This window comes from Bubalus kerabau, chromosome 13, assembly GCF_029407905.1.
Source record: "Bubalus kerabau isolate K-KA32 ecotype Philippines breed swamp buffalo chromosome 13, PCC_UOA_SB_1v2, whole genome shotgun sequence".
NCBI lineage: Eukaryota > Metazoa > Chordata > Mammalia > Artiodactyla > Bovidae > Bubalus > Bubalus kerabau.
Window position 1 is genome coordinate 75,574,216 of NC_073636.1, and position 25,572 is coordinate 75,599,787.

General features: G+C 47.9%; 1 protein-coding gene across 2 annotated transcripts; it reads left to right on the forward strand.

Moving 5' to 3' along the window:
- The first annotated feature begins 14,559 nt into the window (after window positions 1-14,559).
- CD40 (CD40 molecule) lies at window positions 14,560-25,358 on the forward strand. 2 transcript variants are annotated; one of them, XM_055545163.1, is made up of 9 exons: window positions 14,560-14,706; window positions 18,108-18,186; window positions 18,511-18,636; window positions 18,909-19,055; window positions 19,436-19,529; window positions 22,343-22,404; window positions 24,098-24,196; window positions 24,290-24,318; window positions 24,781-25,358. In XM_055545163.1, the coding sequence occupies exons 1-9, from the start codon at window positions 14,656-14,658 to the stop codon at window positions 24,946-24,948; spliced, it is 855 nt and encodes a 284-aa protein (XP_055401138.1). In that variant the 5' UTR covers window positions 14,560-14,655; the 3' UTR covers window positions 24,949-25,358. The 2 variants fall into 2 exon arrangements, with proteins under 2 accessions (XP_055401138.1, XP_055401139.1); XM_055545164.1 differs by having other exon boundaries at window positions 24,098-24,184.
- The last annotated feature ends 214 nt before the right edge of the window (window positions 25,359-25,572 follow it).

The window sequence follows — 25,572 nt, forward strand, 5'->3', positions numbered from 1 at the left end:
ATATTCTCCTTGGTAAATACTATTAGTACGTCAATTTTACAGGTAAATCATTTGGGGTACGGAGAGCTTATATGACTTGCCTAAGGTCATAGAGCATTGGAGGTGAGTGACTTGGGTTTTTGACTCCCAGGTTGCACTGTACTCCACAGCTGATAAATCTCTTGCCACCCTGTTCTGCTAATTATCTCATGAGAGCACTTCTCAGCCTTTTCTTGTAGACGAAGAGGATGTGCAGAGCTCAGACAAGCTGCAGATTAAGTGCGGTCCTCATTTACTGCGTCATGAAACCCTCTGGCTCTAGACTTCACAATACTTAGAAATATTTTGAAAATCTTCAAATAACTTTGGCTATACATTAGAGTTGCAAAAGTAGTACAAAGAATTCCTGAATGTTATTCACCCAGATTCCCCAAATGTTGAGCATTTTACCTTGTTCAATTTGTAACTGTTTCTCTGTATTATTGAATCTACCATGCTAGATTAAATTATTAGTATCTCTATGTTATCTTTGCATTATCAAACCTATTTGAATTTCACTAGCTGTCCCACTAATGCCAGTTAGAGCAAAAGAAACAAAAAAGATTTTTTTTTTCTGGTCTAGAAACCAGTCTAGGGTTTTATGTTGCCTTTTAGTTTTCAAATCGCTTCCATCTCCTTTAATCTGCAACATTTCTTCAGTCTTCCTTTGTCTTTCCTGACCTTGACATTTTTTAAGAGTTCAGGCCATTTATTTTAAGGACCATCCCTCATCCAGGCTTTCTGATGTTTCTTCATTATTAGACTCAGGTCAAACATTTTTGGCAGGAATACACAGAAGTGACGCTGTGTCCTTCTCAGCCAGTAATTTTCTTTTGACTAGAACCCTCTACAATATTATGTGAATAAATGCATTTTTCCAGGCAAAAGAATTAATATCTCTTATTTCCAGATCTCAAAGGATCCACATGACGTAATAAAGGCCCAGAAGTTCTTCATTCCTCTGTACTGGTCTTGGTGGGAATCCTTGCTCAATAAGATGCTCTGAGGGAGGCAGGGAGGGAGACATTGAGAGTTGGGCCATGCCCTCTCCCAGGCCATTTCCTACACCTTCATCCCCCCCGCCCCCTGCCCCACTCCCTTCTCTGCCACCTCTTTAACTGCTACTCATCCTAAGGGCTTTAATTTAAATCTCACTCCCATTCCCCATTTAGAATAGAGACTTTATTTTGGGGGGCTCCAAAATCACTGCAGATGGTGACTGCAACCATGAAATTAAAAGACGCTTGCTCCTTGGAAGTAAAGCTATGACCAACTGAGACAGCATATTAAAAAGCAGAGACATTACTTTGCCAACAAGGGTCCATTTAGTCAAGCTATGGTTTTTCCAGTAGTCATGTATGGTTGTGAGAGCTGGACTATAAAGAAAGCTGAGCACTGAAGAATTGATGCTTTTGAACTGTGGTGTTGGAGAAGACTCTTGAGAGTCCCTTGGACTGCATGGAGATCCAACCAGTCAACCCTAAAGGAAATAAGTCCTGAATATTCATTGGAAGAACTGATGCTGAAGCTGAAACTCTAATATTTTTGCCACCTGATGTGAAGAACTGACTCATTGGAAAAGACCCTGATGCTGGGAAAGACTAAAGGCGGGAGGAGAAGGGAATGATGGAGGATGAGATGGTTGGATGGCATCACCAACTCAATGGACATGAGTTTGAGTAAGGTCCAGGAGTTGGTGATGGACAGGGAAGCCTGGCGTGCTGCAGTCCATGGGGTCACAAAGAGCCAGACACGACTGAGCTCCTGAACTGAACTGATAGAAGAACAGACTATGGATTCAGACTGCTGCTGCTAAGTCACTTCAGTCGTGTCCGACTCAGTGCTACCCCATAGATGGCAGCCCACCAGGCTCTGCCATCCCTGGAATTCTCCAGGCAAGAATACTGGAGTGGGTTGCCATTTCCTTCTCCAATGCATGAAAGTAAAAAGCGAAAGTGAAGTCACTCAGTCCTTAGCGACCCCATGGACTGCAGCCTACCAGGCTCCTCCGTCCATGGGATTTGCCAGGCAAGAGTACTGGAGTGGATTGCCATTGATTACTTGGCTCCAAATCCTGGCTCTGCCATTGACTAGCTGTGTGACCATGGGCATGATACCTAACCTCTCTGTGCCTCAGTTTCCTCCTTTGTAAAACAGAGATAGTAAAAAGACCTGTCTCAAAAGATTATTGTGAATGTTGCTGAGTTAGCATGTCTAAAACACCTAGAACAGTGCCTGCCAATAAGCATTAATAAGCTGGTAGTAGCTTGCCAGCCTAAGGCACACTCTTAAAAAAAATTTTTTTTTAATTTACTTATTTGACTACAGTGGGTCTTAGTTGTGGCACACAGGATCTTTTAGTTGTGGCTTGTGGAATCTGGCTCCCTGACCAGGGATGGAACCTGGGCTCCCTGCTTTGGGAGCGTGGAGTCTTAGCCACTGCACCACCAGGGAGGTCCCTGCACTCTTACGGAACTGTGCTTTTCTGTCTTAAAACTACCTTTCCAATCAGAAGCTGTGCAGTGGAATATGAGGCAAATTTGGGAGTTACCGCCTAATCTCACAGCTGAGGATAAAGAGGTACTAAATATAAAGCAGGGGCACTTGACCTGAGGTTTTTCACAAACTGGGAAAAACGTACTTCCTTATTTTCATTTACCTCTTACTGAAATTAAACTTTTCTTTCAATTAGGAATGTAGTCAACAAACAATAATGTTAGCAGAGCTTGCTATGTTGTCTCCAACAGAGAGCACAGATATTTCAAGTCACATTACAGTTGTGAGGGAGGTCTTGAATTATTGTTTATGCTCATCATTATTTTGAAATTAATGTAAATTTTAGGCTTGCCACAAGATCTTATTATTTAAACCATTAATTAAGAAGCATATTCAGTGCTATATCACACCTTTGTATTTCTAATATTTTGATGACTGTATTTCAATATAATTAGTTTTCTTTGTAACCTTATCTATCATATTTTATGCATTTAAAAACATTTCCTGAGAAGGGTCCATAGTCTTCTCCAGATGGTCAGATAAGTCCATAACGTTATACACACAAAAAAACCTTAAGAATCCTGTTCTAAAAACAGTATTCAATCACTCTATGACATAACTAGTAGTAATATTTGGTATATCTCCTAAAGCAAAGGGAATAAAAGCAAAAATAAATGAGGCCTAATTAAACTAGAAAGCTTTTGCACAGCAAAGGAAATCATCAACAAAATGAAAAGACAACCTACTGAATGTGAGAAAATATTTGCAAATGATATGACCAATAAGGGGTTAATATCCAATATATATAAACAGCTCATACAACTCAGCATTAAAAGACCAAACAACCTGATTAAAAAATGGGTGGAAGACCCGAACAGACATTTTTCCAGAGAGGAAATGCCGATAGCCAACAGACACATGAGAAGATGCTTAACATCGCTAATCACCAGGCAAATGCAAATCAGAACCGGAAGCTATCACCTTACACCTGTCGAATGCCTGTCATCAGAACACAAGCAACAAATGTTGGCAAGGCTATGGAGAAAAGAGAACTCTCATATGCTGTTGATGGGAATGTAAATTGGTGCATCCACTGTAGAAAAGAGTAGGCAGGTTTCCCAAAAAACTAAAAATTGGAAATTCCATGGCAGTCCAGTGGTTAGGATGCCATCCTCTCTGCTGAGGGCCTGGGTTTAACCCCTGGTTGGGGAACACAAACCAAGTGGTACAGCATTAAAAAAAAACACCCAAAACCCTAAAAATAGAACTACTGTATGTTTCAACATTTCTACTCCTGGATATATATCTCCCCCCAAAAAGCCCACCACTAATTTAAAAAGATACACACACCTCGGTATTCATAGCAGCATTATTTACAACAGCCAAGATATGGAAGCAACCTAATTGCTCATCAGATGAATGGATAAAGAAGATGTGGCTTATATATACAATGGAATAGTACTCAACCATTAAAAAGAAGGAAATTTTGCCATTTGCAACAACATGGTGAAATAAGTCAGAGAAAGACAAATGTTATGGTATCACTTATATGTGAACTCTAAAAGATACAACAAACAAGTGAATATAACAGAAAAGAAGCAGATTCACAGATATAGAGAACAAACAAGTAGTTACTAATGGGGAGGGGCAAGATAAGGTTAAGGGGTTAATAAACTATTACGCATAAAATAAACTACAAGGACATACTGTACTTCACAGGGAATACAGCCAATATTTTATAAGTATAAATGAAGTATAACCTTTAAAATTGTGACTCACTATGTTGTACACCTGTCACATATACATCAACTTTATTTCAGTTAAAAAAAATGTGGTCGCTGACTTGAGCTTCCCTTGTGGCTCAGGGTGAAGAATGTGCCTGCAATGCAAGAGACCTGGGTTCAATTCCTGGGTTGGGAACAATGAGATGAGAAGCTCCCCTCTGGGTATACTAAGAGGTGAGTCAGTCATGTCTGAGGACTTTATACATATTGTTATTTAACCCTTGCAACACTGGTATTACTATTCCCATTTTATAGATGAGAAAATTGAGGCTCAAAGAGGTAGGTTAATTACCCAAGGTCATAGGACAGAATACTAGAAAGGAAATCTGTGCTTTTAGTGACTTCAATATCCCGTTTCCTATGTAAATCCTCTTAGTCTTTCTGCTGCTGCTGCTGCTAAGTTGCTTCAGCCGTGTCCGACTCTATGCGACCCCATAGACAGCAGCCCACCAGCCTCCACCATCCCTGGGATTCTCCAGGTAAGAACACTGGAGTGGGTTGCCATTTCCTTCTCCAATGCATGAAAGTAAAAAGCGAAAGTAAAGTCGCTCAGTAGTGTCCGACCCTCAGCGACCCCATGGACTGCAGCCTTCCAGGCTCCTCTGTCCATGGGATTTTCCAGGCAAGAGTACTGGAGTGGGGTGCCATTGCCTTCTCCATTAGTCTTTCTAGTACCCTGTTAAGTATTAATAAGTATCCTATTCCTTCATTTTACAGATGAGGAAACTGAGACTCAAAGCAGACAAGTTATTTTTTCTCACAGCTAAACAACAGAGTCAGGATTCAAACCCATATCTGTCAGGCGCCCAAGCCCGTGTGTGTCCCACTGTGTCCAGCAGAATTACTGACAAGTACCATGGAAGTGTAGCCTTGAAGAGCTGATGGTTTATCAGATATATGACTCAGGCAGACCTTTTCAGGCCATGCATCGGGATTAGATGGTTTGGAAAGAAATCACTTTTCTGCTTTTGCTATGGGGTCACAGAGTTCTGTGGGGAACCTCTTCGTGAGTGTGACATACACACTGGCATCTGAAAGACTCCATTAGCTGCTATTGTCTAGACAGTAAAAGTAGGAAGCAGGAGATAAAAGAATACACAAGTAGGAAGTTCTGTATTGGGCTCATGCTGAAACAGAAAGAACATTATTTTGAAACCATTAATGATGAACTTGGTAAAGATCAAAGTAGTCTTGTGACCTGTAAATCTAATAAAATGAAAATGAGGTAATGGTATGTTTTATAACTATTGAGTTTCTGAGAAGCTGGAAATTATCTCAGCATGAATACTGTAAGCGAACAGGGAACAATGGAAGCCATCTAGAAAGAGATCTTTATTCAGCTTTATTTATAGCAGGTATTCGTCTTGTCTTTCAACACAGGGATCACAAAGGAGTCTGTTTCACCTTGCAGGGTGTATGAAAATACAACGGCTGTCACAGTCCCCAACGCTTCCTTCCTTCCGAAGAACACAGCATAAAGGAGAGAAAGGCGGAGAGTGCTGTGAATAGGGGGCTGGATCGCTGGGGCTAGGAAAGGTGACAGGAGGGAAGAGGAAATAAGGAAAGAAGAAAAAAATGAAGTGATTCTTCCCACCATCACCAACCCCTATCCTCTAGACCCAAGCTGTGTAATTTAACCGTCGTCACTAGCAATACATGGGCTTTCCAGGTGGCACTAGTGGTAAAGAAGCCTTCTGCCAATGCAGGAGATACAGGAGACCTGGGTTTGATGCTTGGATCCGGAAGATCCCCTGGAGAAGAAAATGGCAACCCACTCCAGTATTCCTGCCTGGAGAATCCCATGGACAGAAGAGCTTGGCAGGCTACAGTCCAGAGAGTTGCAAAGAGCTGGACATGACTGAAGTGACTTGGCAAGCACTTTATGTTTATTAGAAGTAAATAAAAAATCTGCTTCCTTGGTTGCACTTACCATCTCCCAAGGGTTTAACAGGCACATGTACTTTGTGGCTACATTATTGGATGGTGTAGATACAGAATGTTTCTCTGGAAAGTGCTATTGGACAGCACAGATAAACATCCAGTTCCATCTAGGAAAATTCAAAGTCTAGGACAAGTGGAACCCTGTGACTGTATCGTCCTCAGCCCATGGGAAGACAAGAGTAGAATCTTCTGAAGTGGGATATGAGAGTGCCAGGCTTCTGTGTAACCTAGCACATGTACTCTCTAGGACTCAGTTTTCTAATTTAATGATTAATTTAAATATTTTAGTGGATACTATAGGAAAATCACATAATTAATTCTTAAGATAATCATGTGAGCTGTTAGGCCAGTTTTTTTTTTTAATTGGGATACAGTTGCTTTATAATATCGTGTTAGTTTCTGCTGTACAATGGAGTGAATCAGCTATATGTGTATACATATATATATAGCCCCTTCATCTTATGTTAGGCCTATGTTAACAGAGGAGAAACCAGAAGTTAAGAAAGTGCTCAGGGCCACATGGTCAGGAGCAGAACCTGGCTTCGGACTCAGGCCTCTGACTTCAGAGTCCACATTCCTGCCCACCTAGCTACCCCACTTCCTGCTGCTCGGTTCCTCCTACACAAATGAAAGTGCCCCAGTCGGATTCTCCCCACAACAGAAACTGGGACTAGGACTTAAGTGCAGCTAGTTTATTTCGGAGGCGGCCCCAGGAAGTGCAGATAGGGGTGTGGGAGAAGTGAAACAGGGAGGGGAAGGAAGCCATTACAGGGCTGGTTAAGGACAAGGCCTACCCTGTGGGCAATGGAGCGTAATCTTGATGGGGAGAGAGTGTGGAACACATGCTTCTGAGTAATCCTACTTAAAGGATGAGCACTGCAAGGAGATCAAACCAGTAAAGCCTGAAGGAAATCAACCTTGAATATTCATTGGAAGGACTACTGAAGCTGAAGCTCTAATACTTTGGCCAACTGATCTGAAGAGCCAACTCATTGGAAAAGACCCTGATGCTGGGAAAGATTGAGGGCAGGAGGAGAAGTGGGCAACAGAGAATGAGATGGTTGGATGGCATCATTGACTCAATGAACATGAGTTTGAGCAAACTCTGAGAGATAGTGAAGGACAGGGAAGCTTGGTGTGGTGCAGTCAAGTCCATGGGGTTGCAAAGAGTTGGACACAACTGAATGACTGAAAACGATAAGGGGGTTAGGATATTCATCCATGAAATCCTTGTCATTGTAGATGGCTGTTCCTAAGGACACTGACTCTGGCACTTCTGTCCAGACATCCTCAATGCCTCAACAAGCTCTTGTAACCATCCAAGGTCCCCCAGGCAGAGGCCACACGTGCTTCAAGTAGGGAACAGGAACATGTACATGGAGGGCATGTGAGTGAGGTGCCAACAAGATGCTACGTAGGAGATTGGACTGAATGCTCTCTCTACTCTAAGAAACTAATGGATAGCTGAGCTTGGCATTAGGTATTTTTACATCATAAAATCTGAAACCATAATGATTAACAGTCTGCCAGAAAATTTTCACAGGGAAAGCCTGGAGGTACAGTTAGACATCTGAGCTGATTTTCAACATGGATGACAGAGTAAAGAGTTAATACCGTTGGTAGTGGAGGAACTCGTTTTAGATAAGGTAATCAGGGAAGGCCTCTCTGAGGAGATGCCATTTACCGGGAAAGCCCAATAGTGAGATAGCAGAGGAAGAGTGAAGGACAAGCGTTTGAGGTAGAGTGAGCAACACAAAGACTCTTGAGTGGGGAGCCGAGAGGCCTTACTGGCTGCAGTGTAGCAAGCAAGCAGGCCAGAAGAGGGAGAGGTCAGCGAAAGCCAGATAACGCAGGATCTCAAGGTCCCGGTAAGGAATTCAGATCCCTTCCTCCAACCTAAGTAAGTAAGTGTTAGTCGCTCAGTTGTGCCTGACTCCTTGCGACCCCATGGACTGCAACCCACCAGGCTCCTCTCTCCATGAGATTTTCCAGGCAAGGATACCGGAGTGGGTTGCCATTTCCTTCTCCAGGGGATCTTCCCAACCCAGGGATAGAACCCGGGTCTCCTGCACTGCAGGCAGATTCTTTACTGACTGAGCTACAAGGGAAGCCCCTCCTTCAACCAAAGCCATCTCTTATTCCAGATCTCAGAGTCTGAGAAGGCTGTGGGCCAGACATGAAGTCGTCTTTGTCTAGGCATCAGGACCAGCCAAGCCAGTGAGGGGCTTTAACCAGATCATGATAAAGAGCTTTTCTGTGGGTGGGAGGGAGGAGACATACATATACTTATGGCTGATTCATGTCGTTGATTGGCAGAAAGCAACACAACATTGTAAAGCAATCATCCTTCAATTAAAAATAATAATAATAAAAAAGAACTTCTTTGTCAGCTCACCTGTTACTTTTGCTAGCTCTTGAAAGTGAAAGTGAAGTCGGTCAGTTGTGTCTGACTCTTTGCAACCCCATGGACTGTAGCCTATCAGGCTCCTCAGTCCATGGAATTTTCCAGGCAAGAGTACTGAAGTGGGTTGCCATTTCCTTCTTCTTTCCATTACCAGGCTTCCCTGGTGGCTCAGAGGTTAAAGTGTCTGCATCCAATGCAGGAGACCCTGATTCAATCCCTGGGTCGGGAAGGAAGTGGCAACCCACTCTAGCATTCTTGCCTGGAGAATCCCATGGACGGAGGAGCCTGGTAGGCTACAGTCCACGGGGTCGCAAAGCATCGGACACGACTGAGCAACTTCACTTTCACTTGCTAGCTCTTAGGTTTCCTTAATTTCTGATTGGGTTCTTTCCTGAGTTTCTTAGTTCTCTTTGATAAATTCCCAGCCAGCTCTGCTGAGCTGAGGGGGAAAGATTTTTGTCCATGGCTGGGCCTGGGAATCCCAGCTGGAGAGTCCAGTCATCTGGAGGAGAGGGGCAGTTAAACTTTGGACAGTGTGGGGATGAGCAGGTGGATTCCAGTGCACCCTTTCAGTCTCATTTCATGGTCCCACATTCCCCCCACATTCACATTCAAGTTGTTTAGCATCCAGCATGTGCCTGGGCTCCTTGTGGGCCTCGGGCTATAAAAATCGTCTTCTCCAGGAATCAATTCAGGTATGAGTGAGGGCCCAATCCAAAGGTCATTGAGTGAGAGTTCCCCGTTACTTAGGAGCTGGTAAAAGTCACAGGCCCACCCTTTGTAACCTGCATTCCAAACGGGAGGCAGTACTTTCTCTCCAAGGTTTACAGTGGGGCAGAAATGGTCCCATATCCCTTAGCCAATCCCTTGCTTTCCTTTTCCTTGCCCATATAATAATCCTGGGGAGGGAGGAGTTCTCTGGTTTTATTGAGGAATGTATGTTTATGGCAGAAGATAGTTCCCACCCCCACACCTTTCTCTGGTAGTCCCTCCTGGATATTAAAGAGTGAGTTCAAGAAGAGGATGCTGGGATAGTGTTCCCAAGTGGTGGTGGCGGGGGTTACTTGGCAACAGATCTGCTGATGTCCTCCTGTGCTTATCTGAGCAGGGGAGAAGAAGGGTGGACAGGGGAGGAAGTAGAGTCGCTGACCAGGAGGTGTGAGTTTTCTCTGGGTCAGGGGGATGCCCCAGTAGTTAGGCTTTCTGGTACCCCGTTCAAGCAGACTGCTGAGCAGAGGGTCCCACCAGTGGCAGGGGCCCTGCTGGTGGTGCGACAAGTTAGGAAAGCTCAAGTCTGAGCAAGGTGCCCCTTGTCAGAGAACCTGGCAGTGAGGAAGACCCTAAGAAGGTTATATGCCCCATGGATGAAAACTTGCCTCCCTGGGTTAGCCAGGGAAGCAGGGTCAAGCAACAGGCAGAGGGCCATGTTACAGAAGGTTGTTCCCGCTCCCTCCTCCCAATTTCAATAAGGGGATGGTAGCAGGGTATGTCTCCCAATCAGGCCACACACCCACTTCCAGTTTTTATCCAAACAAGTGGGGTCCTGGCTCAAGTCAACCCTTGGATAAGTAAGGGAGAAGATCAAATGAGATTTAAATTGAGTTTGAGAATAAAGCTTTCAAGGATGGAAGCTTAACAACAGAAAGTGATCCTAAAGTAATGCAATCTGCCCAAGATGTCGTTAAGGAATGGAAAATGGAGATTCAACACAGCAGGACTGAAGGCAGAGATGAGGGGGAAAAAAGCTTCATTATTATATCCCACTGAGTTGAGTCGCCTCAATACACTGGTTCTGTGAGTAAACAGAATAATTGAAATACGGTGTGGTAGAGCTGGAGTCTTACCTAGGCAAGCAGCTCCAGGGTTCTGAGCAGGCATGGGGAGCTAGGGGTGCGCATCCCAGGTTGGGTGATGGAGAGGGCTTTCCAGAGAAGAGGCACCTGAGTTGAGCCTTGAAGGATAAGAAAGAGCTGGTTGGGAGACTTCCCTGGTGGCCCAGTGGTTAAGAATCCACCTTGCAATGCAGGGGATGCGAGTTTGATCCCTGCTCAGGGAACTAAGATCCCATGTGCCACGAAGCAACTAAGTCTGCATGCTACATCTAGAGAAAGCCTGCACACTGCAATGAAGACCCAGAGAGGCCAAAAAACATTCAAAATAAACAAAGTAAAATTATATATATATATATATGTATATATAAGTTTTAAAAATCCTACATTCTTTAAGGAGACTCAAGGAGAAGAAATGGCAACCCACTCCAGTATCCTTCCCTGGACAATCCCATGGACAGAGGAGCCGCAACTGCTGAAACTTGCAAGCTCCAGGGCCCGAGGGTCACAACAAGAGTCTGTGTGTTGCAATGAAAGAATCTGCATGATGCAGCGAAGATCCTGCATGCCACAACTAAGACCCCACGCAGTCAAATAAATACTTTTAAAACAGAAAGAGTTGGTTCAATGACAGGACAGTGGGAAAGGGCTTTCCCTGCAGCGATGACAGCAGTCTGGAGCGGAAAGTTGAAGGCAGGGAGGACAGTTAGAGATGCAGGCCTTGAGGCCCTGTGGGCTTGTGGGAGTGAGAGATCTGTGGGGTTGCTTCACGTCTGGGAGGCGCACAATCGGGTTTGTATTTTAGAACCACCTAGCAGCCAGATTCCAGCAGTGCTGCAGACTTGACCTTCAGGCCCGCTTCTCATCCATTTATCTGGCCCTGGGACTTCCCCCACTGCCCCCACCTCCCTACAAAGGCCATTTCTTCTGTGATTTCAAAATCCTGGGTTCCTGCTCTTTGGAATGTCTTTTGCCCTACTCCCACCACTGAACGCTTCACGGTTTCACCCTTCAGTGGGACTCTGAAATATTGTCACCCTCCCCAGAAGTCATCTTTTCTCTTTCCTCCGCCAGCACACTCTTCTCAGCCCAAGAAGATTCGATGCCTTCTCTGGGCCTATGCCTGCCAGCCCATGTCTCCTCGGAATATGCATATACTAAAATATCTTCTCTTTATCTCATCTGGTCTTCGCCCCATGGGGCCACCCGGAGGCTACTATTTATTCTTTCACACATTAATTTAAGCTGCTTTAATTGCTGCTATGATATGTTTTATATAATATAATTAATGTTTAATCCTGTGTACTTGCTTCCCAAGGCAGTTTTGTGAAGGGCCCAATTTTAGAATCAAGCAAATAAAGAATAAGTAATGGCTTAAGTTATTATAGTAACGCCCCCCTCCACCGCCCCCCTAGGAATGAAAATGGTGCTTGTGTTTTTCAAAGTGGGTTAAAAAGGGAAAAGATATTTTAATGTTGTCTCTATCCCAGGCATGCTTGTGTGACTTTCATGAAATTCCCTGGTCTCTGATTTCAAGTGTTCTGGGACTATGGGTATCAACTTGAGGTCTGTGTTGAAACTACCAGCTTAGTACCCCCTTTCTGACGGAGACTGTGCTTAGAATAAGAAGTTATCGAACCCACTCACTTATTTATTCATTCAGCAAACGTGTTGGTGCCCAGGACTGGGACAGATTCAGTCCTGCCCTCAAAGAGCTCACCATCAAGTGGGGCCAGGCATATGGGTTGAGAATTCAGCATATTAATGCTGTGGGAACATGGGAGCAGGGGCGAAGGTGGGGTGCAGTATCTACTTGTGTCTCGGGGAGTTAAGAGGAGGTTTATCTAAAGAGAAGGTAAAATTTAAACTCATTTGAGGAAGGAGAAGGAAGGAAGAAAACAACAAGACAGAAGAAAGAAACAACTGTGCCTTTGGAAAGTGAGGGAAAGCCGAGGCTGCTTGAAGCCAGCATGCATGGTAGGACACGGCAGGGTGTGAGCGTGGGAAGAGAGGGTGGGGCTGAGTGGAGACTCAGCTGCGCCAGGAGAAGGAGTTTGGACCATCCTCAGATGAGAGTCTCTTGTTCAGGAAGGAGATCAAACCAGTCAATACTAAATGAAATCAACCCTGAACATATATTGGAAGGATTGATGCTGAAGCTGTAGCTCCAATACTTTGGCCACTTGATGTGAAAAGCCGACGCTGGAAAAGACAAAGGAGGCAAAGGAGAAGGGGTGACAGAGGATGAGATGATCAGATAGTATCACCAACTTAATGGACATGAATTTGAGCAAACTCTGGAAGATAGTGGAGGACAGAGGAACCTGATGTGCTACAGTCCATGGGGTTGCAGAGAGTTGGACAAGACTCAGTGACTGAACAACAACAACAGGGTCTCAGTTCAGTTCAGTCGCTCAGTCGTGTCCAACTCTTTGCGACCCCATGAATTGCAGAACACCGTGCCTCCCTGTCCATCCCCAACTCCCGGAGTTCACTCAGACTCACGTCCATTGAGTCAGTGATGCCATCCAGCCATCTCATCCGCTGTCGTCCCCTTCTCCTCCTGCCCCCAATCCCTCCCAGCATCCGAGTCTTTTCCAATGAGTCAACTCTTCGCATGAGGTGGCCAAAGTACTGGAGTTTCAGCTTCAGCAACATTCCTTCCAAAGAAATCCCAGGGCTGATCTCCTTCAGAATGGACTGGTTGGATCTCCTTGCAGTCCAAGGGACTCTCAAGAGTCTTCTCCAAGGGTACAGAGCAGCGCAAAAAGGTTTTTAAGCAGTGAAGTGCCCCCATCAGACCAGATCCTACAAACAGAATTGCGACAATGTGCACAATGAGAGAGAGAGATAGGGCTCAGAGTTACCCGGAACATAGCAGAGACTCAACAAATACTTAACTGAGTGAGTGAGGCTGTTGTGTTGTGACAGCCCAGGTGAAAGATGCCGAGCCTCTGAATTAAAGCTGTGGCAGCGGGGATAGAAGAGAGGGGATGGATCCTGAAGGTAGAATCTACAGGTCTGCAAATGTGCCCTTTGCAGCAGAAGCCAGGAGAATGGGGTTAGCAGCTCTCTCCCGTCCTCTCTGCTCTGTGCAGTTTGGCCTTTTGACCCTGCCCAGAAACTCAGAGCTTGGAGAGTCATCACCCCAAACACCCTCTAGTTCAAGCTCCTTAGGTTTCACTGAAGCACACCGAGGCTCAAGGACACCCAGCCCATCAGAAGCGGAGCCTAGGCCAGAACCCAGGTGTTCCCTGCTGCCGAGCAGAGTGTTAATACTGGTTCAGGAAAGGCTTGGAGGGTCTGAACCGGGGGAAATAATCGCTACAAGGACGTGTGCTTCTGCAGAACTAGGGGGTCTCCAGTCTCCTAAGATTCTCAAGGGGTCCTGCGAGCCCACGAAAGACTGGTCTAGTCTAAGTGCCTGTTTTCACGTGGCGGAAAGAAACTGGAATGGAATAGAGTCTGGTGGGGACTGCACACATGGATGGATGAATGGATGGGATGGGGGAGGGGGCGCGCTGGGACGCGGCGCCCACGCGAGGGAATTTCCTTTGAAAGACAGCGAAACTGTAAGTTGGGAAACTCTTTTCCTTGAAAGGCCCCCGCCCCCGCCCCCCAACCCTCCTTCCACTACCCAGCCGTGGCCTTCCCGTTTTCTGGGAACTTCCTTAGGCCTCTCCATCCGCGGCGTTCGACACTTTCGGTTCCACCGGGATTGCCGGAGGTGGCGGGGAAGAACGGGGCAGGGTGGGGGAGTCTTCTCAACACCCATAGGGATCTCTTTCCACTCCCTTCGCCTCTCTCCCAACTCCTCATCCCCATCCCCAGAAAGCGGCTGTCTCCCTCCTGCTCGGCCTTTGTAGTCCTAGAGTGCGCGGGGGTTGGGGGGGGGTCCCATGAAGAGCTCTCCTTGGAACCACGCTTTCCCCTCTTCTCCCCGCTTCCTTCCCCAAGCGCGTCCCTAAACTCCTTGGGGAATTAGACTCCCCGGGAATGTCCTGGGGGAAATCCCAGGGAGGTGTGTCTCCGGGAGCTCCGCCCCTCCGCTAGCGAGGCTGGCTGCGATTGGTCCCCGAAGACCCCGCTTCTTTCCTGGGCGGGCTCCCGGGCCGGGACAGGGGAACTGGAAGCGGCCAAGTCCCGGCGCGCTCTCCTCCGGCCGCCGGGTTCTCACCTCGCCATGGTTCGTTTGCCACTGCAGTGTCTCTTCTGGGGCTTCTTTCTGACCGCCGTAAGTTGAAATTCCGTTCCGACCAGAGGCGGGAATTTGAGATTAGAGAGTAGGGAATGGGAAAAGAAGCGATACTTCGGGCAGGGAACCTTCTGAGCTGATTTTGGGGTGGGGATGTGGAAGCTGGGTAGGGTACCCGGGGTCAGCTGAATGAGATGGGCTGTTTCTCTCTCCTCCCGGGCAGGATGGGGGTCCCAGGTGGCCCACAGAGGGCGCCTAGTGGGGTCGCCGCAGGAAAAGCCTAGGCAGCGCAGATGAGGTTGGGGGTTTCGGCAGCCTTAAGCCTTTATCTGGTCAAAAAACTGTAGAGTCTGGGTCTGCCTCGAAGGCTGGCCCCAAAGAGGCGGTGAGGGGTTTCAGAAGTGAGAAGGAAGGCCAGCCAAGGGAAGGGGCGGGTCTAGCCGGTTTCCTGTCTCTTTCCCAATGTGGATAGATGCCAGCCTCTGTGAGTGGTTATCACCTCCTTGCCAGCTGGGGTGGCCTTCTTCCAGGACATCTTGCGGGAGCAAGGGATGAGGGCAGTGGCCCAGGTGCTTCTCTGAGAAGGCAAGGAGCTTTTAACGTTCCCACTCCAGAACCAAATCCTGGTGATCCTCCCCAACCCCCAACATAGGAGGAATACCCAAGGCTGTGTCCCTGCCTCCTGAATTTAAGATGACATAGGGGACTCTCGGGGGAACTGAACAGTTCATGGGACCATGAAAGGGCTGGGAGACCAGCAGGGGTTTCTCCAGGTACCCCAGAAGGGCTCAGATATGCCCAACCAAGCATATCTCCGGGATTTTCAGAGTTCCACACTTGACTCGCTTCTAGTTTAAATGTATTTTTGTAGTTCCTCATTCTGGAGGCTGGGAATCCCCCAAGTACCTGACACTGTCATCCCCACCCCTCTGGTCTCCCCCTAACTTTCAAGGGCTGTACTTTCTGGCATGAAGGCAGGGCAGGAATGACCCATGAAGTAGGGGGTCAGCAGCAAGGGGAGAGATGCTGTGGGGAAGCTGCTCTGGCCCCAGCACTTTCATTTTCACTGTAAGCAGTGGCTCTTAGGGAGAAAGGAGGCAGGAAGGGGGCTCTTGGAGGAGAAGTGGAGGAAAAGCCAGTGGGGATAGGGTGAAAGGTGGTCTGGGCTTCTCAAGAGCAAAGTCCCAGTTTTAGCTCCAGGTGGAGACTAGGATGTGACAACAATATCTGAGGTTATTTACTGAGAGTTTCCTGTGTGTCAGGCTCTGAGCAAAATACTTTACATGCATTCTTGGTCTGATTTCTTCCAACTCCCCCATTATACAGATGAGCAAACTGAGGCTCAGAGAGAGAAAATGGCTTGCCCCAATCCACTTAGCTAGATGGAACCTGCTGATAAATGTACATCTGCCTGATTTCTGAGCCAGCCTCTCAGATGGTGAGAGTTTCCAAGCCTTGGTCCTGAGCTACCACATGTCAGAAGGGTTGAAACTATGAAGTGGGAACTGGGGATTCGACACATTTTCAGAGGAAGGGCTATATTTCTCATATGTTTGAAAATGGCATAGAGGACTTTTATTGCTCTGGGAGTGTGGGGGGAAGGTCCATGGGCTTGTGGGGAGAACGTTCATGGGATGGTGTGTTGTGATGTGATGGTGGGAGCAGTGACCTTTGCTGTTTCCTTCCCTGCTTGGGATAAGATACACTTCTGTAAGTAATTCGCCACCCCCACCCCTCACCTCCCCCCCCCCCGGCCCCGAGTTGAAGGAGAACCACCAATTAGGTAGGTTCCTGGTAGCCAGGGTGCTGGGCAACCCAGCAGATACTTATGTATGTATGATAATTAAAAGTGCCATTTAATGAGCACCTCCTATGTTCTGGACACTATACCAGGCCATATGCATCCATTCTTTCTCATCTTCACAACCTAATCTGTGCATGCATGCATTCTAAATTGCTTCAGTTGACTCTTTGTGACACCATGGATTGTAGCCCGCCAGGCTCCTCTGTCCATGGGATTCTCCAGGCAAGAAAACTGGAGTGAGTTGCCATATCCTCCTCCAGAGGGTCTTCCTGACCCAGGGATCAAACCCATGTCTCTTATGTCTCCTGTATTGGGAGGCGGGTTCTTAACCACCAGAGCCACCTAGGAAGTCCTAATTTGTGGGGCAGGCATTATCTCTCCCATTTTAGAGTTGTAGAAACTGAGGGTAAGAGAAGCAAAATAACTAGTTAAGTGTTACAAAGTCAAGACTGGAGCTTTATGCTGTTTGACCCTTAAAACTGTTCTTTTCACCGGCTGTTCCCAGGGTGTGAGATGATTTTAGAGAGCATGCGGTCGCTGCTGTTCAGTTGCTAAGTCATGTCAACTCTTCTGCAACCCCATGCGGATGTAGAATTAACAACACAAATCCACTTTGCAGTTCTAGTTAAAATCCTTTTCATTTTTTCAAGAAGGAAGTCGCTGGAGCTAGAATATAGTTAATACCTCTCAAATGCCTTGCTAATCCTCCTTTTAAAACAAAAATCAGGAGCAGGCCAGGGGTAGAGGGCTGTCAGTAAGCAAAGCAATCAGCTATGGTTTAATGACATTGTTTTGTTTCTGTTGAATTTATTTTTAGGGTTGCCTTTTATTTATGAGAAGTGATACTAGTTTTGTTCTCATGGCAATGCTATGAGGTTTACCTTGAAAATAAATGTATTTAAATGAACAAGAAGTCATGAATAGCATGGGTGGTACCTGGATGTAGTGACAATGATGCAGGTGAGACCCACGTTGATGGAGAGAGGGAGTATTGAGACCTGAGTTCTCATTCGGATTCTATCACTGCGTGACCTTGGGCAAGTGAATCAGCCTTTCTGGTCCCCAGTCTCACCACGTGTGAAGTGAAAGAGTTGGATTTTATGCTTCCAGCTGCTCCATCCTGTATTTCGTGAGGGAGGGGTTGGATGATCAGATGATGAGAGGTTGGAGGGAGAAAACATGATGAGGCTCGGAAAGGGGAAGAGGGTGGGGAGCAAAAGAATAGAAGGAAGAGGCCACATGCTAAATATAGCCCCCATTTGGACTAGGACCAGCTGGAGTCAGCCAGCTTCAGGACTCCAGGGTAGATGCTGGAGTCCTCATGTGCTCTTGGGTTGCTGGGGAGAGGAAAGACTCAGCCCTCAAGCCAAAAGGAAGCTTTAGTTCAATGAATATTGTGAGTTAACAGCGCAATTACTTTGTAAAATATCAGAATGATTCTCTGGGTACCTTTGTCATCATACTAGTTGGCGGTTTAGTTAAAAACAAATGCAACATATAACACACAGGCCCCGTTTTTCTGCTTTGTACTTCCACTTTGGTTCTAACCTCTGTCCTGGCTGATTTGCACCTGTCTGCCAAGGAGGCTACATCTGAGATTTCAAGATCCCTTCAAATCACCCAATTCTTTTTTTAGGTCCACCCAGAACCAGCCACTGCTTGCGGAGAGAAGCAATACCCACTGAACAGTCTTTGCTGTGATTTGTGCCCGCCGGGTGAGACGCCGACCCTCTAGCCCCACGTGGGACCTGTCTTGGTCTACTGGCACATGCAGATCTCATGTGTCAGCTATAAGCTTGTGTCTTAAATGACCCCTGGGATTCCCTGTCCCTGCCCCAGGATGTTCTGAGTTTCCTCTCTGCCGACCCAGAACTAGGGTTCTTATCTCTTCTGCGTCCTATACCAGAGTGTGAAGGCTGGAAGGGTCTGGGACTGCCCTCTTTGAACCCCCCTCCCTAAAGCCCAGCCTTACCGCTTTTCAATTAAGTGTCTGACTCATTGGGTTGCCTGGAGTGCCCTCATTTCCGGATGTTTTCCAGGACAGAAACTGGTGAACGACTGCACAGAGGTCAGCAAAACAGAATGCCAGTCCTGCGGTAAAGGCGAATTCCTGTCCACCTGGAACAGAGAGAAATACTGTCACGAGCACAGATACTGCAACCCCAGTGCGTGGGCTGCGGGGGAAGGGGGCCCTTGGGAGTCAGGCTGATATTCCAGCTCATTCCTGACAGTACAGCCATCCTGGCTTTTTTTTTTTTTAATAGCCAGGGTCTGTTCTGATTGGTTAGAGTCTGGGTTGTCTTGGTTGTTACCTAATTTGATTGCTGTCCCTGCTAGGAAGAGGGTCTAAAAGAAAAGAACAGGAAATATGAAGATCAGGGGCCCCTGGATCACGGCCGGTAAGGGGTTCCCATCCTTCCTTCCTGTCTCTGCGCAGACCTAGGGCTCCGGATCCAGAGCGAGGGCACCTTGAATACAGATACCACTTGTGTATGTGTTGAAGGCCAACACTGTACCAGTCACACCTGCGAAAGATGCACGCCCCACAGCTTGTGTCTCCCTGGCTTCGGGGTCAAGCAGATCGGTAAGTGGCCTGTCTGGGAATCAGTTCTACAGGCAGGAGAGAGGAGGCAAGGGCCCAGGGAGAGGGGCTGGGCAGCGGGCACTCCGCCCCAGAGGCGGAGAGACCAGCCTACGTTGATATCTCCACCATAGTGGGTTGGAAATGGAACCTTTGCCTCTGCCTCCCACTGTGGGCATCAGCCTTGGCCCACTGTGGGCATGGGGCTCAGGAGGGCCGTGGGGGAAGCCTCCCTAGGGGCTGCCTGCAGCAAGGGAAGGTATGTGCTGCGGGGAGAAGTGCTTTGAAGCAGGATGCTCGTCTGGTCCTGCCTGCCCACCGGTCCCCCTGACAGCCAGACAGGGGGTCCACTGTAATGATTAATGCCTCCTCTTCCCCCTCAGCTACAGGGGTTTTGGATACCATATGTGAACCCTGCCCGGTCGGCTTCTTCTCCAATGTGTCATCTGCTTTTGAAAAGTGTCACCGTTGGACAAGGTATAAGGACTTATCCCTTGTGTTTCCTGCCCCAAGAGGGGCATGGGACCTGCTTCCCTTCTCTCTGGCCACCAGTCCTTCGGTCCCCGCTCCCCATGTCCACACACACTCACACACCTCTAGAATGTCTCGAGGGACCCCCACGGCCAACCAGACAGACACTTTCGGCATTTCCTGTCTGCTCTCTCTGGGTGGTAATAGACACGGCTGCTCTCTGATCTTTGGTGAAATTCTCCCTCCGGGGGGGGGGGGTACAGTGACACCTCTTTTCCTTTCCTTGTACCCCTCTCAGCCCCTCCTTCCTCCTCCTGAACTGGTTTTCTAGGCCTTTGTTCTAGGCTCTAGTCTCCCTTCACTTTGCCCACCTCCCCTGGACCATCTTTTCCACATCCGTGGCTTTGGCTACGGATCGTTCCCCATCACCATCTGTCTAGATTTGTCTCCTAGGTCCCAGACTGTCGTATGTACCTGCCGAGGGAAGCCTCCTCGGAGGTGAGCCATGGGCACCTGCCTGCTCCCTTCACCCGCTGTGATGGGCACAAACATGCCTCTGGGCACCTGTTGCAGGGTCCTCCTCTGTCTCCCCCAGTCAGTCACTAAGTCCTGTCTGTCTAACCTTCCAAATGTTTGGGGACTCTTCCTCCTTCTCTCTGATCTCCCCTGTCACCACCTTAGTTTGGACCTCACCACAGTGGTCTGGCCGATGCTGTAGCCTCCTCACTGGCCTCCCTGCCTCGATCCTCTCCCTTTCAGCTGGCTCTCCATCCCTTTGCCAAAGTAAGCTTTCCACCGTTCTCTCCGGAGCATGGCACTCCCTGTTGAAAATGCCCCGTGGCTCTCTGCGCCTTTGGGATGAAACCCCAACTCCTTTGCACAGCCTCCAACCTCCCAGCTCCATCTCGTGATCTCTTCGTGACATCATGTTGCTTGCAATTCCCTCAACACACTGTTTGTTCTCTTGCATTAAACGCTTCTGCCTGGAATACACTTAAGCACACGCCTGATTAAGTTTTTTTTTACGTTTAATTTGAAAAAATGAGTAAGACAGGCCTGAGTACAGAAGGCATAAAAGGGCCAATAGTGATACGTCCCCTTGCCGCCCTCAGCCATCCTGCAGCCACTGGACCACGCGTGTCCTTCTAGAGGTTCTCTGCACAAACAAACAAAGGCACACACATGCAAACAGATCTTTCACACAAATAGTGGCATCCCGTATATACTGTTTACTGTCTGCCTGTCTCCAGTAGGTGGCAAACTCCTGAACTATAGAGGCGCTCTTTTTCTCTTCCATGGATGTATCCCTTATGCTCCAAACAGCATCTGCTGCATAGTAGGTGCTCAATAAATCTTTACTGATAAATGTTGACTGAGAAAGGAAGGCACCTTGGTTTGGTAGAACCAGAACACTGGGTTCCAGACTCACTCAGCTTAGAAAGGGTATGACCCTGTGGGACTGTGACCCTCATCTGAGCTTTGGTGTCCTCATCTGGAAAATGAGAATGACCTTCATTTCACAAGGGTCAAGGAAAAGACATGTAAATGTGTTTCAAAAACTCTTAAGTACTCTTCTCATATATGTGCTTTCTTTGAAGCTTCTCTTTTTCCTTCGTTGGATGTTTTGTCCTTTGCGATATCCTTCTCTGTCCATCCCTTTCCATTCCTCCTGGGAACCACCTTGGTCCAAGTCTTCATCATCTAATGTTTGGCCACTGCTTTGGCAGTGGCCTCCTGGAAAGCCATTTTTCTGTCATTTCTCCACCTGGGAGATCTTTGGCCATTAAATCCTCTGGCAGCTTTAGTCATCTGGTTGGATGCTGACGTGACCCACCAGCTGAATCCAGCTGAAAACTTCATGGCTGATTAGTGATCTGGTTCTAAAGACTCAATTTTCCAGAGTTTCCTTATACCATCTGGCTCATCACCCACCTAATCCTTCATATCATGTTGTCCTGCTTAAAGAGAATATGTTGTTATTGTTGTTCAGTCGCTAAGTTGTGTCCGACTCCTCTGCAGCCCCACAGCCTGTAGCCCACCAGTCTCCTCTGTCCATGGGATTTCCCAGACAAGAATACTGGAGTGGGTTGCCATTTCCTTCTCCAGAGGATCTTCTCCACTCAGGGACTGAATCTGTGTCTCTTGCATTGCAGGTGGATTCTTTACCACTGAGCCACCTGGCACGCCCTACATATACTGATGTTCTAAATTTTACATCCCTCAAGGGCCCACTGAGATCTAACTTCCCCAGGGAAGTCTTTCTGGATGACTCTCAAACCAGAGATTCTCAACTGAGCAGTTTTCTCCCCCAGGGGACACGTGACAATATCTGGAGATATTTTGGTTCTCACGACTGAGGAGGAGGATGCTACTGGCCTCTAGAGGCCAGGGACGCTGCTAAACATCCTACGGTATTCAGGACAGTCGCCACCACAGAAGAAAAATTATGTGGCCCCCAGACATCAGTGGTGCCAAATTTGAGCAGCCCTCGCGTCCTTGCATTCCGGTCACTGTGGATTCTGCCTCCTTTCCCTGAACCATGCCCCGTTCACATGCACTTGGCACTCGTCAGAGGCTTTCCTACCCTCACTCCTTCACGGTTTACTGTTGTCTTTCCTCTGCACTCGCGAGTTCTGTATGAAAAGTCCGTGTCATTCCCATAACAACCAGCACGGGAGAGCACGCATAACACATGCTCCGTGAACCTGCGCTTGTTGGTTGTTGGCCGTCTCCCTCTGGGGTTGGAAATCTCACGAGTGGGGAAACTTAGCATCTCTTTGTCTCTGTGTGTCTGCATGGGCACGCATATCTGTACACAGCTGTGAGAGAAAAGGCCTGGTGGAACAACATGTGGGGACGAACAAGACAGACGTTGTCTGCGGTAAGTCCTGGAGAGTGGGCCCCAGCGGACGGCTAAGAAGGTGGGGAGCTGAGGGGAGACTGGGGTACCCGGAAGCACTGGTGGGGTAAGAGGGAGGGGAGGCTAAAGCAAGAGGAGGAGGCAGTTTGGAACTGTGGCAACCTAGCTCTGCTGCTTATCTGTTGAGCCTGGGCAAGTCACTCCCACTCTCTGAGCCTCAGTTTCTTCATCTGTAAAATGGGACAATACCACCTCCCCTACTAGGGCAGTGTGAATCCCTGGCATGGGCTCAGGCATTTTGGAGGCGCTCCTCAGGGCTGTTCTGCCACCCTGCACACTGAGGACCAGCATGTGTGACACTGTTTCCTCTCCGGGTCTCAGTTTTGTTTTTTTTTGGCCGTGCCACATGGCTTGCAGAATCTCAGTTCCCTGATCAAGGATTGAATCCCGGCCATAGCAGTGAAAGCCCGGAATCCTAACCTCTAGGCCACCAGGGACCTCAGTTTTGATTTTAGAATGAGGAGGTGACTTACAGCCCAGATCACAGACTCAAATAACTACAGAGATTAGGCAGGATCCAGTTAATGAGTGAAAAAGATCAGGGGTAAGAAAAAGACACTCTGCTTTTCCTTAAAATTCACTTTCCTCTTGGCAGGATTGGGACTGGGGTGAGGTGAGGGAGGCACTTGCCTTGGGCACAATATTTAAGGGGGCACCAGAAAAATGCTGTCATCAAGATAGATATTTGAGGCAATACTTAAAAAAAAATTACTGTGAAAACTCCACAACAAATAGAATAGCAACAGTTTAAATAAAGACAGGCTCCAACCCTGTATTTGCACAACCCAGCCTCACTTGCCTCACTGTAATCCTGACTCCAGTTCCAATAAAACTTTATTTGAAAACAGGTAGCTGGCCCATGGGCCAGAGTTTGCTGATATAATTTTTCAAAACATGACATTAAAATATGACTTATTTGGGGCTTCCCTGGCAGCCCAGTGGTTAAGACTCTGCACTTCCTATGCAGCAGACACAGGTTCGATCCCTGGCCAAGGAACTAAGATCCCATATGCTGTGTGGCATGGCCAAAAAACCCCCAACTTATCTTGATTACTGAGCTTTTGGGTGTCCCCTTCAGTTTTGTCCTGAGGCAGTGCTTCATTGGTCTTACTTTAGTCCTTACCACACCTCTGGTCTTTTTTTTCCAGTTTCCCATGTAGAATAGAGACTTATGCACAAGAAACACTTTCCCTTCCTCTCCATCCTTCTATAACAAAGATGAGGGTGCAGATGTAAATGAGGCTGGGCCTCGGTATTGGACAAAGAGTAGGGAGGGGTGGGGAGTGTGGCCAGCTGGTAGCGGCAACTTTCACCACTCAGTTCTGGCCAATGAGTGGCAGGTGGGCTGCTGGCCCACTGGGGCTGGATCTTCCAAATTTGTAAAAGAAATCAGATACCTAAATTTTAAATGTGCAATCTCTTAATTTTAAAATGTTGGCAAATATTATAAATTAAACACACACACACACACACACACACACACACACGCCAGTCACACTAAAGACATCTGTTGATCACATTTCTACTAGGGGCCATGTGTTTGAAATTTCTGATATAGATGAGCTTCGACACAGAAGGATTTGAGAGTCCAGCAAAGCACAGCAGCTTTGGGCAAAAGGTTGGGGAGCCATGGCTGAATTCTTACTCTCTCCAGGTTTCCAGAGTCGGATGAGGACCCTGGTGGTAATCCCCATCACAATGGGAGTCCTGTTTGCTGTCCTGTTGGTATCTGCCTGTATCAGTGAGTCCCCAGGTGGGGAGGTGATGGGGCAGGAGGGACAGTTGATGGGTCACCTGTTTCCTGATCTGGCCTTGCCAACTCCCCATCCTTTTTTTTTCTCTCTAGGGAACATAATCAAGAAGCAGCAGGCTAAGGTAAGTCACCCAGGGGAAGGTCTAAGACAGGAAAGAAAGACTGATTCATTGTTGCCTATATGGCAACAAAATTGAGGCAGGGCCAGTCCCCTCCCCCTCCTCTGGGCTTGGGGCTTCTCCCCTTTTGTCCTTTTCTCTTCTCCCAAGCTCACCTTCCCCCAGAGCTTCCCCAGCACCACTGGCAAAGTCTGCCATTCACTGTTCTTTCCTGGGACAGCCGCATCTTCCGAGCCTTGGTGTGGGGTCTAGGAGTGGGTGATAGAGGAACATTTCCTTAACCCGCGGTCTCCCCTTACGGAAGCTTCGTGACACCCTCGCTGTGGCCAGCAGGGGGCAGGGCGCACCCATGGAATCAGCACTGACCCTTGGTTTGGGAAAGGGAAAAGGGGCGAGGGGTGGGATGGCTTCCAGGGAAGCGCTCGGAAGTGTTGCTAGGGGCAACCCCAAGCCTTGTCTCCCCAGGCCCTGCACCCTACGGCTGAAAGGCAGGGTCCCGTGGAGACGATTGATCCGGAGGATTTTCCCGGCCCCCACCCGCCTCCTCCGGTGCAGGAGACCTTATGCTGGTGTCAGCCGGTCGCCCAGGAGGACGGCAAAGAGAGCCGCATCTCCGTGCAGGAGCGAGAATGAGGCTGCGGGCGCCCAGGGGCGTGGCAGACCGGGCCCATGGACACGAACCTGGGGCTGCTGCTGCGGGGGAGGGCGACAGCCGCCCTCTGCCTGCACCCCTGCAGCCCAGAAACAGTTCACCTTGGGGCGCCTTTCACCCCAGCCCTGGAGCCCGGGCGCTCAGTCTCCCAACCTGCTTTTAACGATGGTAACAAAACTTTGGGGACGACATACAATAATATCCACCAGACCTTCCACCCCAGCGAGCGGTTCATTGCTGACAGATGTCATTAGGTGGCTGCTCTGGGCCCAGGAGGCATATACATGGATATGCAGCGCAGTATTGTTTGTGACAGCGAGCAACTGGAAACTGCTTAACTGTCCATCACCAGGGGACTGGTTAAATAAAACTGTAATATATTTATGCAACAGATCTTGAAAACACTGTCATGGGGGAAAAAGTAGGTTGCAGAATGGTGGGCACAGCAACTTTTTTTTTAAAGCGTGTAACCCAAATCAGGAGGCTCAGTGCTAAAGCATCTGCCTCCCAATGCAGGAGATGCAAGAGATGCGGGTTCAATCCCTGGGAAGATCCCCTGAAGGAGGAAATGGCAACCCGCTCACTCCAGTGTTCTTGCCTGGAGA

Coding starts and splice junctions, on each gene's coding strand:
- CD40 (XM_055545163.1), top strand. CDS start 14,656: ATGGTTCGTTTGCCACTGCAGTGTCTCTTCTGGGGCTTCTTTCTGACC. Junction 14,707..18,107: donor GGGGCTTCTTTCTGACCGCC/GTAAGTTGAAAT, acceptor TTCTTTTTTTAG/GTCCACCCAGAACCAGCCAC. Junction 24,319..24,780: donor TCAAGAAGCAGCAGGCTAAG/GTAAGTCACCCA, acceptor TTGTCTCCCCAG/GCCCTGCACCCTACGGCTGA.